Here is an 18,152-nt window from a genome sequence, read left to right as displayed (position 1 = left end):
TGCTTCCTCCCCCACTCCCTGCAGGTGTGAGTTGGGGTGTGGGCCAGGTGTCACAGGCAACAGCAGGCTTTAAAGGTAGGTCTGCAGCTCTGGGGGAAACCCCAGTGCCTGCCATCAAATATACTAACAAAGAGGCTCTTCTGCTGCTTCCTGCCCTCCCTCCCCTGCCCCTCTGTCTGTGGTTGTGTGCTTATGTCTGCTGCTTCTGAAGGGATGCTGTGGTAGCAGAAAAGTGCCCTTGCTCTCCTGCACTACCCAGCTTGGCTCCTTGGGAAGGAGGTCCTTCCCAGGGGTTGCACAGAAAGGTGCCCCACAAGGAGCAAGGGAGGGTAGTCTGTGCTGGGCCTGTTTGTACCGCCTGTCTCTCTGGAAGGGTGTGTTAGAGCAAGTGGATATGTGACTGCTTGTCCGAGTGTGGATGATCACCAGGCTGTGTTTAATGTTTTGGAGTGAGTTACCTGGTGCTTACATTCTGGAAATGTACTTCCATGTTGCAAGGCAGCCTGGAGGGCTTGGGGCTCTGTAACTGGGTGGAGGAGGCTGAAAAGCCCACTCACCCTAATCAGGTGATGCTCAGTGGCATCTGCATGGGCTAAAATGTGCATGAGGCCAGCCACCTCTTCCCTCAGCTGTGTAGCAAATCCCTCTCATGCACTCCTCTCCCCATGTTCACATGCACCACTGGGAACAGAGATGACTCAGACACAGAGACAGGACACAAGAATTCCACAAGGCCTCTGTGTTCTCCCATGTGGATGCATTCACATCCCTTTCCTCACCAGCTGCAGAAACACAGAAAACCTTTGCGGGCAAGCATGCACTATATGTGGCAGAGGAAGAAGGAGGAAAGTGGGTGACAAAGCCAGTATTTATGTGACTCTCCTGGGCAATGGTATTTCTTGTCCTCAGAGCATGGGGCTGACAGAAGGGAAGCAGTCAGGAAGAGGCAAAAGAAGCAGCTTGGGGGAGATGAGGGACAAAGGAAGATAGAAGGTGTCCCCTGGCACAAGCAGGTGGTGGTGAAGGGCTGAATATTATTCAGGTGCTCTCATCTCATTAGCTCAGCTATTGAGCCAGTGCCAGCATTGGCTTTGCCTGGGAGCACAAGGCCTGGTGGGAATGGCAATGTTTGTTTACTTGTAGGCATCAAGATAAAAATGTCACAGCAGGCAAAGTGTAACTCCAAGTTCCCAGGCAGTGGCTGCTTTGTGCAACTTCCACTCACATTTCAGATCACCACTTCTGTTCTGCATTGAGTTCTAGATCAATAAAATACCAGTTTTAAAACAATTCCCAGCCTGGGAGGACAACACTTTTGTATTCAGTGAAATTCATTATTGTACTAATTTGCAGTTTTGACAAAAGCAGAACCCAGGGAATGTCTTTGAAAACCAAGGGATTACCAGGAGATGTAGACAAGACAGTGTCCTGGAAGCCTGTCTCTCATTGATTTAGCAGTTTTACCCACATTTGCTTTGAGCTAAGTCTTTGATCTCTTAGGGCTGTAGATCTTGGGAGAGGAGGACAGATTTGACATAACACCTTCAGAGAGGGTGTAAAGGGAAACAGAAAAACCAGCCTGACCCTGGCATGCTGTGTCACCAGACACACCTGATGGAGGCTGAAGAACAGGAGGAAGACTCCAGCTCCCTCTCAAATGACAAATCTGAGACTAACTCACGTCGCTGCCTCCGCTACGTGCCCCTTGGGATAGCCTTTCTTGTGCTGGCTGGAGCTGCTGCAGCAACCTGGTATTTCCTAGGTAAAAATTCACGTTTCCCCCCCCCCCCCCAAGCAGGAGGCAGAGGGCGGGGAGTCAAAGCAATGCCCAGCCCAAAGCACATTAGGGACTCTGGGTGGTCTTTAGACAGTCATACACAGGGGTAACCCTCTCTTTCCTACGTATCACTAAGGTAGTGTCTTCATTCGGCAGACTACAGACCGTGGCACCTGGAGCCATCCATCCTGCAGTTTTACTGTGGCAGCCTCCAGGTCCTCAACCGCCGGTACTCCTCAGACCTGGGGCAGGTGGAGTCCAGAGCCTTCTGGGTGGAGTCAGTTAAGCTCCAGAACATGGTGAGGGCAGTTTCACAAACAGAGCCAGCCCTGAGGCTGCTCAGTGAGTAGAATGGGGAAGGGGTCAGGCACCCTCATCCAAGGGCAGGCTTGGTGGGCCTGTACAGCAAGAGGGATGAAAAATTGGATCAGCCACTGTAACATTGCACCGTAGTTATCAGACAATGTTCTCATTGCAGCTGAAGGAACTGATTGGTGCCACAGAGCTGGGCCGGTACTACAGTTCGAGCACAGTGTATGCCTTTGGGTAAGTAGCACCCACAGCATATTTGCTTGCTCCTGTGTGAAAGCTTCCAGCAAACTGTACTGTGGTTTCACTGAAATCTGCCTGTGACAAATCTTTGCAGTCCCTGCCATGACCTCCAGGCTAGGCTGGACAGTCCAGATTCAGAATGGTTCCAGCATAACAGAGCTGGGGATATTTTGATGTTCCTGTTCATCCCAGGTCAGGATGAAAAGCCAAAACTGAGAAATTTTTCAGAGAGGCAAAAGTTCAAAATAGTAAAAAAAAAAAATCATTGGGAAGAGATAAAAACAAAATTTTCTTGGCATTGTCAGTAGAAACTAAGCAGCTGGAAATTAATTTTTCTAATTCAAGAAAGCTGTTTTATGGCCTGACTCTAGGCACCAGAAGGGAGAGGCCAGAATGCACCATGGAAAAGTTATTCCTGCCAAGAAGCCTGGACCACCTGGGAACAGGATTACATTGGAATGGGACAGATGTGGGACTACAGCTTTGCAGGTCATAACAGTAGAACAGGATAGCAGAAATAATTTCCAGATTGATGGTCATTTCCTTCTGATTTTTTTTTCCAATGGAAAACCACACCCCTAAATTTGTCCTTCACCTAAGGAATATTGCCACTTCAATGTAATTCCATTTTCAACTGGGGAAATAAAAGTTTCTCTTGCACATCTTCCTCTAGCCTTTTCCTGAAAAAAAGATCTGTTTCAACATCTCCTTGCCCTCCACCAGCCACTTTTCTCTGCCAGCTGGTTGAACAGAACTTTCCCAGGCACAGTCTCCTGCAGCTCTAGCCTGCCCAGCATTAATGGGTTATGGTAAGGCACCTGGTCATAAATCATCTGCTTGTCACCACTGGGAGGTGAGACAGTGAAGTCTTGAGCTTCTCTCTTCAACCCCTGGTCAGTAGTACCCAAAGGTCATTTCTACCTGAAATGAGACTACTCATTAGACTAGTCTTGATTAATTATCACATTAATTTGAGCTCATATGGTCATCAATAAAGCCAGATGGCATGGAAAGCTTTTTCCCCACAAAGCACTGACTCACACCGTGGATATTGCAGCTCTCCTGCCCCACTCAGAGAGGTTCCTCTGGGTCACAGCAGCAGAGCTGGAAAATCTCCACAGATATGTCTGATTTGTAGAAAAATAGTGGGGAGGGTAATTCTCCAGGGTTTGTCTCTCTAGTAATTCTGGAGATAAAGAGCAAGAATATTTTACCTGTTATTTCTCTGTTAGGGAGGGAGCTCTGACCTTCTTCTTCTGGTTCACCCTCCAAATCCCTGAGAGTCAGCAGAAGGAGGCAACTGCTGAGAGGGTAAACACAGTGCTCCACCAAGAGCTCTCCACCAGCTTCAACAGCTCGGGCAGCCTGTCCTACCAGATGGAGTACAGGGTCAACCCAGACTCTCTGGTTCTTCTGGGTAAGTACCAGCTGCTCAGCTGTGGCCTGAGCAGTCAGAAATGCTCTATGATGTAGAAGGTTAGGAGAAAAGGCGAGGAGTCTATTGAAGGAGACAGAGGAAACCTGAAGAGGATGAGTGAAATGTAAGGATCAGGAGATACAATTATGTGCATTTTTTTCTTGATAGAGAAGAACTGAAGTTTGATTTTAAAAAATCCCTCCTTTGAAGGATTAAAATTATTGGAGATACACCTGGCCATGATCAGATAAGTGATTCTTTTTTCACCCATCAGCTTTGGCTTCTGTAGAGCAAGATCTTAGGTCATGACTTTGATCAGCTCAGCTTGAAAATACCAAGCACTTAGGTTGCCTGCTTTCCTTTGGGAGATTATTCCAGACTATTTGATAGAGAGAACAAAAGCAACACATCTGAGTCACCACTAAGTCTTCCTCTGAGACAAATCATTTTTGTCACTTCAGATTCTGACATATTATTTTAAGGATTATTTATTGTTGCTCACAGTGAAGGTCACAGCCTGTTTAAAAAGCCACCCATGCAAAACTTCTCTACAGTAGGTGTTAGGTAAGGGACTAGGGATGTATATAGAGTCAATGCAAGTCAATACAAGTCCAATAGAATTTATATTTGATCTTTGTAATGAGGCTTAACTTGTCAGCCTAGTCTGATCCCTCTTACAGAGTCCCAAATCTCACAGGTATTAAAATACACTGTGCTTCTTCTCTACTCTTGGGATTCCAAGTTTATTTTTCCCATGAGATGTTACATCTCCAAGTTGTTTTGTTGGGGTTTTTTGGTTGTTTAGTTTTTTGTTTTTCCCTAGGCATGCTATCTTGCATTATACTAAGATGAAGCTCCTTTTATTATATCCTACCCATACTTTCTTTAACTTTTACCCCCACATCCCAATGGTTTTGTGGGTCTTTTTTTTGGCGCCTGTAAAGAAAATCTGATTTCCTCTAAATGATTTTCACTCCCTCGTCCAGACCATTATTTTAAGGTCTTAGTCAGAAGCTGCATGAGCATCTCGTCAAGACATCTCCTCCCACAGTTACCATTAGTTCCTTATTTTTACTTATGGTTTGTTTCCAGCATACCAGACCCTATGCTCAGCCAATTTAAATGAACTTTCTTAACAAGGATATCACAAGGAAATATGCTACATCCTTCCAAGTCAGCCCATCTAGCATTTTTCTTCTATTTGTTCACTTCATAATGCAACTCATAAACAAATAAAAATTATGGTGCCATAATTTTAACTGTTCCCAGTTCCCTCTTATTTTCCTTGTATCTGTTTCACTGTTTTATTCATTTCAGCAGAAAAGACTCCTTTCTATTTTGGACTTAACACATCAATTGTAGTTTTTCCAGCTCCTTCTGCTTTCCCTAGTCCTTTCCCTTTCCAGTCAGAAGTACAGTCGGATAACTGAGACAAAAGGCAAAAATTTCTTACACTGCTGAGCCAGGATGACCTCCAGCCAGTGACTTAACCTCTGGTTTCATTTGCCCTGTGGAGTTAGAGTGAAAAAACAGCCAGCTAATAGCAGGTCATTAGCACTTCATTGCTTTCTGACAGACTCTTGCTGGCCTGCTCAGCTCTAAACGTTCACTCTGCCTTGAGACACAGAGCTGCAAACCATCGACAAGTACAGGAACCTCTCCAACATCTCCAGTGTTTCATTTTTACTAACAGCCACACTCACCCCAGTACACTAGCTTCCTCCTTGCCCAAAAATCTTTCAGGATTTCCTGTTTCCTACAGGTACTCGGTTTTATTACCTTCAGACGAAAGAGTACTTACTACCAGCTCTGCACAGGTTACTCCCTACAGCACATGAGCTTGCCTAGGAACCTGCTTCATGCCTGCGGGATCCTATTTTCCACAACTGTTTTTGTTGTGACAAGACCACTCATCTCTCCCAACAGATTTTCTTAGAAGCTACAGAAGACCAAATCCCTGACCCAAGCAAGCCTTCAACAACAACCCTCACACCCAGCTGACCTCACAGTGCCTTTTATTTTGGCAATTATTCCCAGTAGCACCTGATCTCTGGCTGATTCCAGTTCAGCTGGGAGGCTGGAGAAAAGCCCAACTCACTTAAAGTGTTATTCACCCTGTGACTGTTTTGCAGATTTGTAGTCCCTGCTGGTCACTTTCTCTACAACTCCCTTCTCCAAAGGTGGACTCTATAAGGAGTAGTTAAGTGGTCATCAGAAGAGAACTCCTTCTCCAGGCTCAGTGACTCCCATGTTTTTGATTGGGCATTCTTTAAAATGGACAGCAGACGGTGAAGGCTCTGGGAAGTGGGGTTGGGCCCTGTGATGTGGCTGGCAGAAGAGGGGGATGACTGCCTGAAGCAATGCCAAGCCCTCCTGGGAAGGGGAAGAAGTCCTGGAACAGCACACCAAAATGGGCAAGGAAAAAGGGCAGAGAAGTCCCTGGTGGGCTGGAAAGCAAGATTAGGGCTGTTGGATTTGGGTCATGGGCAGAGAATTTTCTCAAAGAGATGGGTTGGGGAAGGCGTGACTGAAACAGGTCCCTGAGAGCAGACAGAGAGGTACGTGGAAGATGTCCCATGCTGAAGTTGTAAGAGAGTTAGTTACATAAGGAAGGAAGGGAGCCCTCATCTACCATGCTAGGTTATCAGATTATCTTTTTTTATCCAGTTTATATTTTGTTTATCTTCCTTTATTTCTTTTCTTTCCAACAGAATCCAGTGTGAAAGACATAGTAGTGCTGAAATCCACTCTGGGTAGGCTACTTTCTCCTTTTCTTTTGAGTTCATGTCTTTATGGGAGGGATTTTCACAGGGGACAGAAAGCTTGTTGGCCTCCTGGAGTTGTAAATCCTGGGAAGGGGAGAGTAGGAGCAAGGGAGCACCAGTGCTGCTGTTTGGTCAGATCCAAACTACATGACCACTACATACTGGATAGCTCTGGGCAGGGATGCCAGCAGCTGGGCAGTGCAGCCACCTCAGACTTGTCCTGGTCCTAATGAGAACTGTGAAATAGCTGGTGTACTGGTACCACAGTGCTGATTCCAGGCCCCATGCAATACTGCTGAGTGGGGTGGGGGTTTCCTGCGTGCCTCTGCACTGGATGTGCCTCATTTGTCTGTTTTCTTGGCAATGTTTGAAGATGCTTTTAGTAATTTCAGGCAGTGTTGTAAGGTCTCTGTCTGACAGCTTGCATTAGATATGCTATTAGAAGCTCACCTTTAAACTGATATTCAAAAATCCTGCTGTGAAAGTCTTCTGAAACCTGGAATTCAGATGAGGGAGATCTAAAGCCAAGAAGGATATGGGGCTGAGAGGAGAAAGGTGAAAAAGTAAATAAAGCTAGTGGAAGATAGCTATACGGTGATGATATTTAAAGCCTGAGGTAGTATTAGGTTAACCAAGGAAGTGGGGACAGTTCTTAGAGAAACTGGGGCAATTATACAAAAGGATCAGTGCCACCACAGCATATGTAGAAGTAAACCGAGATCACTGGGATGAGTCAGCCTTACCCTAAAAAAGGGGTTACACTCATGTATCCAGTGACAATCCCATATCTTAATTTCTCTTACAATCATGTCTATTTCAGGTTGCTACAGGTACAGCTATGTCCAGGAGGATGACATCCTGAGGTTGGAGGGCCCTGACTACCTGGCCTCTAGTTGTCTTTGGCACCTCCATGGCCTCAAGGGCTACATGATCAAGCTACGCCTGGAGTGGACTCTGCCCGACTGCAGAGACCGCCTGGCAATGTATGACGCAGCCGGGCCCCTGGAGAAACACCTCATCACCTCGTAGGTAGCTCCTGAGCAGGGAGAACGTAGTGGGGAAGACAGGCAGGATGGCACGACGCTCCACAGCAGGGGAAGGTGTCACACAACATCAGAGGAGATTCTCCTTGATGTACAACCTGCCTGTTGCTGATCAGCTGAAGTCACGGATGTGGGGATGTGTCTTGCACCACCATGCTGCAGGAGCTCTCACTGTTAGCCCTTTGTTTGGTTCAGTTTGTGCCTTACTAAAAACTGCTGTGTGTGAGTCACACATATATCCACCGTCTCTCATCCTTCTCTTTCATTAGTTTATTGCTTGCTTCACTCCCATCCTTTTATCTCTTTCCCCTGAGGATCTATGGCTGCAGCCGGCAGGAGCCCATCGTGGAAGTCCTTTCATCTGGTCCTGTCATGTCCATTGTGTGGAAGAAAGCCATGTACAGCTACTATGACCCCTTCATCCTCTCAGCACAGGCAGTGCCCCTCGAAGGTGAGGAAGGCTGGAGGAGAATAGATACAGTTACAGGGAGAAGACAGGTTTTCTCCTACAGCATCACAGCTCCTAGAGGCCTGCATCCCTGTAAGGGGCAGAATTCATTCTGTATTGCAAGGGTGGTCAGTAAAAGGCAGGTTATATGGCCTCCCCAGGCTGAGGCTGTGCTGACAGGGAGCAGGGCTTTGAATGTCTGTATTTACAGCTTGTGAAATGAACATAACTCTGCGGGAGAGCCTGGAGCTGCAGGGGAAGATCGGCACCCCACACCACCCCAGCTACTACTCGCCCAACACACAGTGCACCTGGCACATGATGGTGAGAGCCAGCTCCCACAAGAGCATCCACCCTGTCCCCAAAACCTGGGTAGCACTCTGCATATTGCAGGGGGTACAGCCAGGGCTCTCAGTCAGATAATTATGAGAAGCAAGAAGAGGGTAACAGCCTGCCCAGCCTACACATAAGGTGTATTTCTGAAGGAGAAGAAGTCTAATATTGCATATCAGCACAGAGATGCCACAGCTGAGGAGGAATCTGAAATCTGGTCTCCAGAGGAGTTCTTCAAGCAGAACCAGATTGATAGGAATTGAGAATTGCCAGGTTTTGACACCAGCAGCAGAGCCACCCTGGGCTGTGGCATGGCTCCAGTTTAGAGGGTGCTTCTTTCTGACCTGCAATGTGGCTGGACATGTCTGGCCTTCACATTTGCTCTGCTCGTTTCTGACTTATGGAGTGTGTTGTAACACTCCTAGGAACCCATCTGCCCTCTGCTCTGCACCCCCTTGTCTGCAGGTCCCATCCCTTGACTATGGGGTCACCCTCTGGTTTGATGCCTATGCACTCAGCAGACAGAAGCACGACCTGCCCTGTACCCAAGGCCAGTGGATAATTCAGAACAGAAGGTGTGTGGTGGGGTCCTGGTTTCTGTCTTTCACTTCCCACCTGGGATAAAACTGGGATTAAACCCCTGTAGGTTCTCTGCTCACTTCAGCCACCATACGTGAGGAAGAAGAGCCATACACAGATCTACACTCAGTGACCACTCCTTGTGCTGGTGCCTCCTGCTTTTTTGCTTGTCTGGTTCATTCTGTCCCCAGTGAACACATTTCTCACAGATTTGTTTCGAGCTACCAACTTGCTTTCTGTGTCTTGCTGTTTGCATCAGGCTTCTTGGTTTTCTCCTGTGTGTGTAACCTTGGTGTCCTCCCACGTCTCCTGTGTTTGCAAATCTGCCTGTCACCACCTCTGCAATATTATCTGTGAGCCATTGCCTTGCATCCACCTCCGTACAGATCTTCCCCTTAGCTCCATATCCTCCTGCTTTGACGGCAGCCACTTCCCCTGCAGGTCTTCCCACGATTAGCATCCCTATGTAGCTGGGGCTACTGCTCACTGCTGCCCAGGTGCAAAGCATGGAGACCTGTTGTCCTCCTATCTCTTCAAAGCAGGCTCTGAGATGAATGGACCTACAGCTTTTGGTTTCCCTCCCACTTATTGCAAAATTGCCTATTTTCCTCCAAAACCTCCCCTGACCCACCTCATTAGTGCCTTCTCCATGGTTCTTGTAGAGATAACTTGTCTTCCTAGGAAAGATCTTATCCAGCAGTTATGTTACCCTGGCTTAGGATTTCCACCTTTTCTCTCCCTGCTTTCTTCTCTTAAACTGTCAGTGCCACAGTTTCTACACCATGGCTTCTTCAGGAAGACGACAAAGGAGGATCTTCTTACACTGGGAGAGCTGAACTGCTTTGCATGGTGTGATCTCAGTGCTTCCCAGAAAGAAGGAAATGTCCAAAGATGGGAGGGTTCCTCTGGACTCTGTATCTCATGCATACTGAAGGCATTTTGTATGCCTGATTCACCTGCAGCGCCCTGTCTGTGTGACCCCCTTCCCACCCCAGCCACACCGAGCCCCCTTGCCCTGCTTTGTCTCCTGCCTCCCTGTCCAATACACCTTGCCTGTGTTTGCCCCTCAGGTTGTGTGGCCTGCGGACCCTGCAAGCCTACGCTGAGAGGATCCCAGTCACATCTTCTGCTGACATCACCATCACCTTCACCTCGCAGATCTCCTTAACCGGCCCTGGGGTACAGGCAGCTTACAGCCTGTACAAGCAATCTGACCGTAAGCTTAGGTTCTTCCCTGCTCCTTAGTGAGGGGACCAGCAGCTCCTCTGCGCTTGGCTTGTGCCAGGAGAAACACAAGGCACAGCCCAGGAACCCTAGGTGCCATCCACCGTTCAGGAAGATGCTCACAAATCAGTGATGCACCAGTGATCCCCCAAAAAGAAGAGACAATTATGTGCAAAGCTGCTTCTCACATGTGGCCCTGCCTCTTGTGGCCAGAGCAACCACACAACTAAACCCAAGGTCACAAAATTGTCTAAAAGCTTACCCTCGTATCAAGATCACAGACTGGCCTTGGGAATTCAATGAGAAAGCACCTCTGCTTGAAGCAACATTTGTTTTGATTACAAGATCTCTTAGAGAGAGCTGTTTCCTGCTCACCTTGGAATCTGTGCAAACAAGAGATAAATAAAACCTCACACAAATACACACATATGCAAATGCCACCCACAGTCTGTCTTTCCAAGGTTTCACCATCTCCCTCCTAAAGGGTGCCAGTAATGCACACCAGTCCCTGAATATGTGCACCTGTCAACGTGTCTAACAACAACCCCTTCAAGGTCCCACGTAAGTTTTGATAACAACTCCAGAGAGCCTTTTCAGCTTTCCTGTGGCATTCAGGAGACATGAAACAACAACGATCCCATTGTATGGCATGCCAGACGGGTGGTTGTCCTGGATTTTGCCCAGTGGTACAACACAAAACAGGGAAAGCCCTTTCTCCCCTGGTGCATAGCCTGGCTCCATATGCCCCTGATAAGTGCAGATGATGTAGCAGATTTTGGGGAGTGCGGTGAGTGCTGCCAGCACACTGCAGCAGCACTCGTGTGGTCAGAAGGGTGTGCAGTTCCACTGTTCCAAGCCATGGTGCTCTGCTGCCAGGAGGCTTCTAGACACTGGGAACTAATTACTCTCTTTTGGTTTCACAGCCTGTCCTGGGGAGTTTCTGTGTTTGGTGAACGGTTTGTGTGTCCCAGCCTGTGACGGGATCAAAGATTGCCCCAATGGGCTGGATGAGAGAAACTGTGGTGAGTGATTTCTTCTACTCGCTGGTCCTTGGTCTCAGCAAGATACAGCCCCTTTGCTCCTCCAAAGGCAGGGAAAGATGGGGTGTATTTGGTTGGCCAAGGCACAGCCTTGTACCTCAACTTCAGGAACTTAAACCTCTATGCCCTTCAAAGTCTCATCCCACTGCGGTATGGCTTTATCCTGCTCTGGAAAAAGCAGTAATGCTTCAGGCTCCTGTCACAGCACAGCCTTCCTGGGAGAGTCTCCTAGTTGCCAAGAGCACCAAGAGTCCCAGGCAACCTGCAAGAAGCCCCCTACCCAAGCTGTCCTTCACCTTGTCCTGCTTTCCTCCCATCCACGGTCTACGACCAACCTCAGCCCTGGCCTACAGCCCCCTCTGCTGTCACACCACTCAGCATCCCCCTCCCTGCTCACACTTCCCCAAGCCCACCTGCTGCCCTTCTCTCTCCTCTTTCCCCCCAGGCCATTTGTGACACTTCATCTGTACAGATCCTCACTCATCTATTTTGCCCCAGTTTGGGAGCATCAAAGTCGTTGATCAGCCTCAATCAGTTCTTCATGCCAAAAGCAGGTGGTGCTGATGCAGGCTCCATCCTTAGCATCTCAAAACTCCTGCAGAGCCCCATTCTCATAGGAACAGCAATTCAGTCTTAGACATGACACCTAATTCATCTGTTCTCTCATCTCTGGTTTGAGGGGGGGCTCATGACATTGCTGCCACTACTAACATTTCATTAGTTGTTTCCTATAGATTTTTTTTCACGGATAAAGGGCCCTGAACCACTGGAGAGAGTGGCCAATTTTGAAGATTCAGAGGAAGGTGTAGGAAAAGTCTAAAGTCAAAGGAAGGTGAAATCTTTCTAAGGAAGCTTTAATGCTAGCATTTAATGCTAGAAATGTGAGAGCTCACGTAAGATTGCCAAAGTTCAGTTTTGTATTGTCTGCAGTATTGCTGACAATGTGCTCTGTCCCATCATTCAGCTGTCTGACACCAGGCTTTGCATGCTTCCCTCCTGTAGACATGGATGCATTTGCATCCTTATGAATATCTAATCCTTTCTTGAATCCCAGTTTCTCCTTAGCCCCAGGGATATCATGTTGTTCAGTTCCACATGTTGACACAGACCATGACTGACAGAAACCCCACACTTTCTCAGTGTTTTCCAACATTGGTTTATATTTGAAAAAGAAAATAGAAACATTATTATTTCCTTCCTTTTTTATACTCTTGCCATTAGTGCATCTCTGATTATTCACTCTGTGTAGGTATGGAACAGTCCCTATCCTTAAAATCAAAGTTCAAGTTGCCTCAGACCTTCATGTGCCTTTAGTCATCTAGAAGATTTGTGCTATTAATGGAGAGATTATAGTCATTGCAGTAAGAAAATGGTACACACAAGCAGAACAAGTTCCTGCTATGGAAATCTGAACAGAAGTCAAACTCTGGTAGGCAGGCAGCTTAGACCCATCTCCATCCTCCAGTGTCCACCAGAACTCATGGACATTGCAGAATCCTTTGTTGTTCAGGACTCAGCTGCAAGGGGAATTGCTGGTCTGTACGAAACAGTGACCCATAAGCTGGGGTTGACAGCAAGGAAGGAGGAGCAGTGACCTCAGCAGACAGGATGCAGTCCTACAAAACCCTAACAAGGCAAGCAGATTAGGACTGGTGGTGGTAACTGAGGAGGCCATGGACCTCAAGGCAAGTACATAGTGCTGAGGAGGGTCTAAGGCCAAGACAAGAAAAGTTAAGTCAGCAACACCAAAGTGTAAGGGTTCAGGCACACCTATAGTGCAGATCAGGCAAAAGCTACACAACTGCACTATACCAGAGCTGGTCATAAACACAGCTTATGAGGCTGTAGAGACCGAAGGACTTATGACCCTGACCTCACACCTGGTCTTGTATGCCTGATTCCCGTGTGCTTCCCTCCTCTGCAGTGTGCCCTGCAAAGTTCCAGTGCCGTGAGGACAGCACTTGCATCGAGTTCAGCAGGGTCTGCAACCAGCAGCTGGACTGTGTCAACGGGAGTGATGAGGAGCACTGCAGTGAAGGTAGGGAGGGGACAGTGCTGGATGACAAATGCCCACCCCTGTGTTCAAACCAAGGCTGTCTGTAGGGCACTTCCCACATGTGACATAAGGACACCATCTGGGAGTTGACTCGCCGAGCCTCCTCACAATGTTTGTGAGCTGCTTGTTCAGGAAATTCTGTCATCATTTATGGAGTTCCCCCAAGCTCTCTGCTGCCCTTTCTCCTCATTGAAAGGATTTCAAGCTGCATCTACAACTGGCTGCCCTCTCTCAGTCTTGGCTTCCCTTCCTTTTTGCAGGGGTCCCCTGTGGTCCTTTCACTTACCGCTGTGAAGATGGGACCTGTGTGAAGAAACCCAACCCCCTGTGTGACACCACTGCAGACTGCAAGGACCTGTCTGACGAGAATCACTGTGGTGAGGAAATGATCTGCCACACGTCAGCCAGGCAGGTTCAGGATGACACGTAGCTGCAAGTTGCCCTGTTTTCTCCCACTACCCAGAAGCACCCCCCCTCCCTTGTTCCACCAACTTCTCCCCACCTAAGTCCCACAGTACCAGTGCTCCTGCTCCATTCTGCAGTGGCAGGGAATGCAGCAACGAGCTAACTCTGTGCTGAGTGTGAGCAGGCACTTGCTCTTTGGACAGCTGCTCCCTGCCTCCTTCAGGCAAAGGCGTCAGGCCAGACAGACAATGTCTCACAGGCCAGGTTCAACCCACAGGCTGCCTGTCTGACCACTGTGTCAGCTTATATGCCATCGTATTCAAGGCTCCAGCCAGGAAAATCACCCATGTCTGAATGGCCACTGGCAGGGAGAGAGTTGATGTCTTGATTTCCCTACTTGTTTTTTTCTGGAGCCTCAATATGCAGTGAAAGGATTTCCTGACAACACAGCAGTTAGCACAGTCAGCATGCTCCCCCAAAGGCATCCCCAGGCTGCAGCTGAAGGTGGGGAATACTGGCAGGGAGTGCTCACTAGACCTGTCCTGGGCAGTACATAAAGCATATGCTGGCTGGGTGAGACAAGCAATTAGAGGTCAAATTCTTCAGTCAACTAAGTAGGAAAGGAAGGACAGGCACAGTATATCATGTTCCCTTCCTTCCCTGAAGTACCTGCTGTGTCTCCTCCTCAGACTGTGGGATGCAAGCCCCTCTCAGCAGGATTGTTGGTGGTATGAATTCTGTGGAAGGAGAATGGCCATGGCAGGCCAGCCTGCAAGTTCGGGGCCGCCACATTTGTGGGGGAACACTCATTGCTGACCGCTGGGTGGTCTCAGCCGCACACTGCTTCCAGGATGAGAGGTAAACGGAGAGGGGAGGTGCTGGATAGAAAGATCTGCACTGCTTTCCATGTCATGCATGATTGGAGGTTCTTCTGATTAATGAAAATATCATGGGGCAGCTGCTCCCCTCCTCTGGCACCTCAGCCATGCTTCTCCATGGCTTGGAACTGAAGAAAGGGATATAGATACACGCAGAATTACCTAGGGGTGTGTGCAGGGGAAAAGGGGCAATGCTAGGATTCACAGAGCAGCTTTGAGGGGGCAACAATAGCGGAAGAGGCTGCATAGCTGCTGTCACAACGATGGAGATGTCAGCATGTGCTAGGATGGGGATAGCATTACCTGCAAAATGTGCCCTTTGGCTTCCATGCTCCTCTGCTGCATCCTATAGGCTGGCCTCCCCCTCCATCTGGACCGTTTTCTTGGGCAAATACTTGCAAAATGCCACTGGCCATACAGAGGTGTCCTTCAAGGTTATCCATCTCTTCCTCCACCCTTATTACGAGGAGGACAGCCATGATTATGATGTGGCCCTGCTCCAGCTGGATCATCCTGTGATCATCTCACCCTTAATCCAGCCCATCTGCTTGCCTGCTCCTTCTCACATCTTTGAGCCTGGCCTTCATTGCTGGATCACTGGCTGGGGAGCCCTCAAGGAAGGTGGTAGGTTCAAGGTCTCTTGGTGGCCTACTGCAGCAGTGTTGAGGCAGAAACATAGGTTCAGATGTGTCATAGGCAGAACACGCTTCTGTTCATCCCAAAACATTGTGCCTTCTTCACTCCTTCTGATTTTGGGTAATAAGATGACCAAAGTTACCTGTTGAGTGCCCTGAAACCTCATGTGGAGAGGCAGGCATGGCAGCCTGGTAATCTGTATGGGGACAGCATGAGTTTCTTCATCTAAAGACTAGAATAGCCCTTTAGGTCAGCTTAGTGCCTTCACCCACTCACAGACTTGTTCCAGATGCTTCCTAATTGGAAAGACTAAGGAAACTCTACAGAACTGGACACTCCTGGTTTGTACTCTTAGACAGAAGAGCTTAACATCCATTTCAGTGAGAAACAAACCCAAGACTGACAGCCCAGAGGTTTCCCCAAAGCAGAATACTCCTTGTCCCAAAAGCTGAAGTGCCAACAATATATCCCTTTAGGGAAAGGAATGAAGGGAAATTTTATGCCTTCCACACAGAAAGAGTTCTCTGCTGAAAGTCAGAGACTGTGATGCCAGTGGAGAGCAGAACAGAAATTCCAATGGCAGGTTTCAGCATGCAGTGAGGTAGGCATGGGCTAGGGGAAGTTCCACCATATCTCACCTGTGCTACTTTTGGTGCTCTACTTTTCAGGGCACATCAGCAATGTTCTGCAGAAGGTGGATGTGCAGCTCATCCAGCAGAACATCTGCAGTGAGGCTTATCACTACATGATTACTCCCAGGATGCTGTGTGCTGGGTACTACCAGGGCAAGAAGGATGCCTGCCAGGTGACAGAGGAGTTGTGGGATCAGGGTTCACTACCAGAGGGGGGATGTGTCCCAAGTCTCACAAATGCAATCCCCACAGCCTGAAAGGGGAGGGGGGGAGGGGGGGAGACCATATAAGGTCACTGTCCCAGCACTTCTCTGATCTAAGCGGCCAACAGCAGCTCTCATGACCACTTCTTCCTAGCATCCTGGCCTTAGACAAGATCCAAATACAGTTAAATTACCCTTTTCTCATTTCAGCCCATTCTCCACTTTACCTCCCACTTTCAAGTCAGGTGACTAAATCAGACTCTTACAACCTCAGCCTCTTTAGCACCTCTCATACACAGTAACCTGTCTGTTCCTTCATTACTATCAGTCCCAAGGAATTCCTCTCTGCCATCCCTCATGGAATCCAGTTAAATTTCAACTAGCTTCCTTGATTGCCACATATTTGGAAATGCCATACAGACCAGGAGGAATCAGTAGAGCAATCAGCTTTCTGGGACCTGGCAGTGGGGGAGGAATATTTGCATGATGAAGAAAAAACTGAGTCAGATGTTTGCACTGGAGACTGTTTTTGACATCTGCCTAAGGTACAAGGAAGGTTGCAGATGCCCCAGGCATGAGTTGAGGGGATACAGGAATCTGTATACAAAGGGGCTCAAAGACAGTGTAATTAGGCAGCAGCAGAAGCTCCATCAGATCACACCACTTCATTTTACTTTTCTTTTTTCTAGGGTGATTCTGGAGGTCCACTGGCCTGCAAAGAACCCAGTGGCAGATGGTTTCTGGCTGGTTTGGTCAGCTGGGGAATGGGATGCGCACGTGCAAATCACTATGGAGTATACACCAGGATCACTCAAGTGCTGGGCTGGATGAACCAAACCATGAGCTGAGAAAAGTGCATCTCTGTCTTCTCCCCATCACACCTACACTTGCATGGCACTCATTCCTGATCTTGCTCACTTGCCTCTCAGAGAAAGAGTGTGGGATGTTGTCAGACCCAGGATGCTCTTCTGAACAGGATAAAATAGGCTGCTGCAGGGATGGTAGAGAAAAAGCAGGCAGACCCTCTTTCTCATTAGTGCTTCCCAGGCAGCACCCCAAGGGGTTTTTAGGCCATCCATCCAAAAGCGAGAAGGGAGGCAGGTGAGGGAGTTGGGGGCAATGGCATGACATAGCAATAGTCCCAAGCTGATGGTTTCTGAGAAGAGGAATAAGGGGAGTTGAACTTTCCGTGAACCATGTGATTCAGCCACAGTCTTATGCTAGAACATTTGCTGAAAGAAAATGTGACTGATGTAGTTAGAGATTCCAGTAACTGTGAAATCAATCTGCCTCCCTCTTCCTTCCTGCTGCTTATCCTTCTCCCCCTTCCCCTCCCATCACTCCTCCTCTTCCATCTCCCTAATTGCTTCTTTTCTTAGTTGGCGTGTGCTGTTCAGTGTGCTGTTCAATTCAGCCAGGCAACTCTTCACGTCTCACTGACTCCCAGGCATGAGTCCAGCATTGCACCCCCAAGCACGTGTCCTGCCTCCTTGCTGGAGCAGCACCCAGCCTCCATTGCTGCACTTCCCCCAGGAAAAATGCTGGAGCAGACTCCCATCCACTGCCCTCAGCCCTCCTAAATACCTTTAACATCAGGGCGTCTCAACCTCCTCCATCTCCTATCTCAGGTAATCCAGGAGGTGAAGGAGAAGACTTCAAGGCACAGGGCTTAAACTGCAACCACTGAGGGTTTGGTTTTTTTAACTAAAGATGTGTGTGTGTGTGTGTGTGTGTGTGTGTGTGTGTGTACATAATCGGCCACGCTCTGGAATTAAAAATAAAATTAATTTTTTTGGCTCTACTTTGCCTCAGTCTGCTAAAAATTATCTTGAGGTTTGTATGTTTTTGACCAAACTCCAGTCCTGGCACTGGCAACGGGCAAAAGTTTCCACACCCCTGCCCACCCCAACCCTAGATGTCCCTGGCGTCGATACATTTACTAGACAGGTGGTCCTCACTTATTGTTATGATTTAGGGGTGCAGATACCAATAAGCAAACCTACTCTGTAGCCCAGCTGCCTGCAGTGAGGATGCAGCACAGACACAGTGGGGTAAGCACCTCCAGCCCCCAGAAGACAGGCACAGCGCAAGCAGCTTCTGCTGGCACCAGGTAATGAATCCAAACTCCTTTTCTCCAACTCACACCCCCTTACAGCAGGAATGA

The 18,152-nt window shown here is 48.3% G+C and overlaps 1 protein-coding gene across 1 annotated transcript; it reads left to right on the top strand.

The window, feature by feature from the left end:
• Positions 1 to 1,553: 1,553 nt before the first annotated feature.
• On the top strand, positions 1,554 to 17,783 carry TMPRSS6 (transmembrane serine protease 6). The gene is made up of 17 exons (XM_066184056.1): positions 1,554 to 1,762; positions 1,934 to 2,076; positions 2,256 to 2,323; positions 3,562 to 3,746; positions 6,458 to 6,499; positions 7,332 to 7,536; positions 7,869 to 8,005; positions 8,214 to 8,326; positions 8,801 to 8,910; positions 9,985 to 10,130; positions 11,062 to 11,160; positions 13,103 to 13,216; positions 13,495 to 13,611; positions 14,329 to 14,497; positions 14,870 to 15,141; positions 15,822 to 15,958; positions 16,678 to 17,783. Exons 1-17 carry the CDS (start codon positions 1,591 to 1,593, stop codon positions 16,834 to 16,836), a joined length of 2,388 nt encoding a protein of 795 aa, XP_066040153.1. The 5' UTR covers positions 1,554 to 1,590; the 3' UTR covers positions 16,837 to 17,783.
• The last annotated feature ends 369 nt before the right edge of the window (positions 17,784 to 18,152 follow it).

Source organism: Chamaea fasciata, unplaced genomic scaffold, assembly GCF_029207755.1.
Source record: "Chamaea fasciata isolate MVZ Bird 193981 ecotype frontalis unplaced genomic scaffold, bChaFas1.0.hap1 SCAF_5, whole genome shotgun sequence".
Classification (NCBI taxonomy): Eukaryota; Metazoa; Chordata; class Aves; order Passeriformes; family Sylviidae; genus Chamaea; species Chamaea fasciata.
This window is presented reverse-complemented; position numbering and strand designations above follow the sequence as displayed.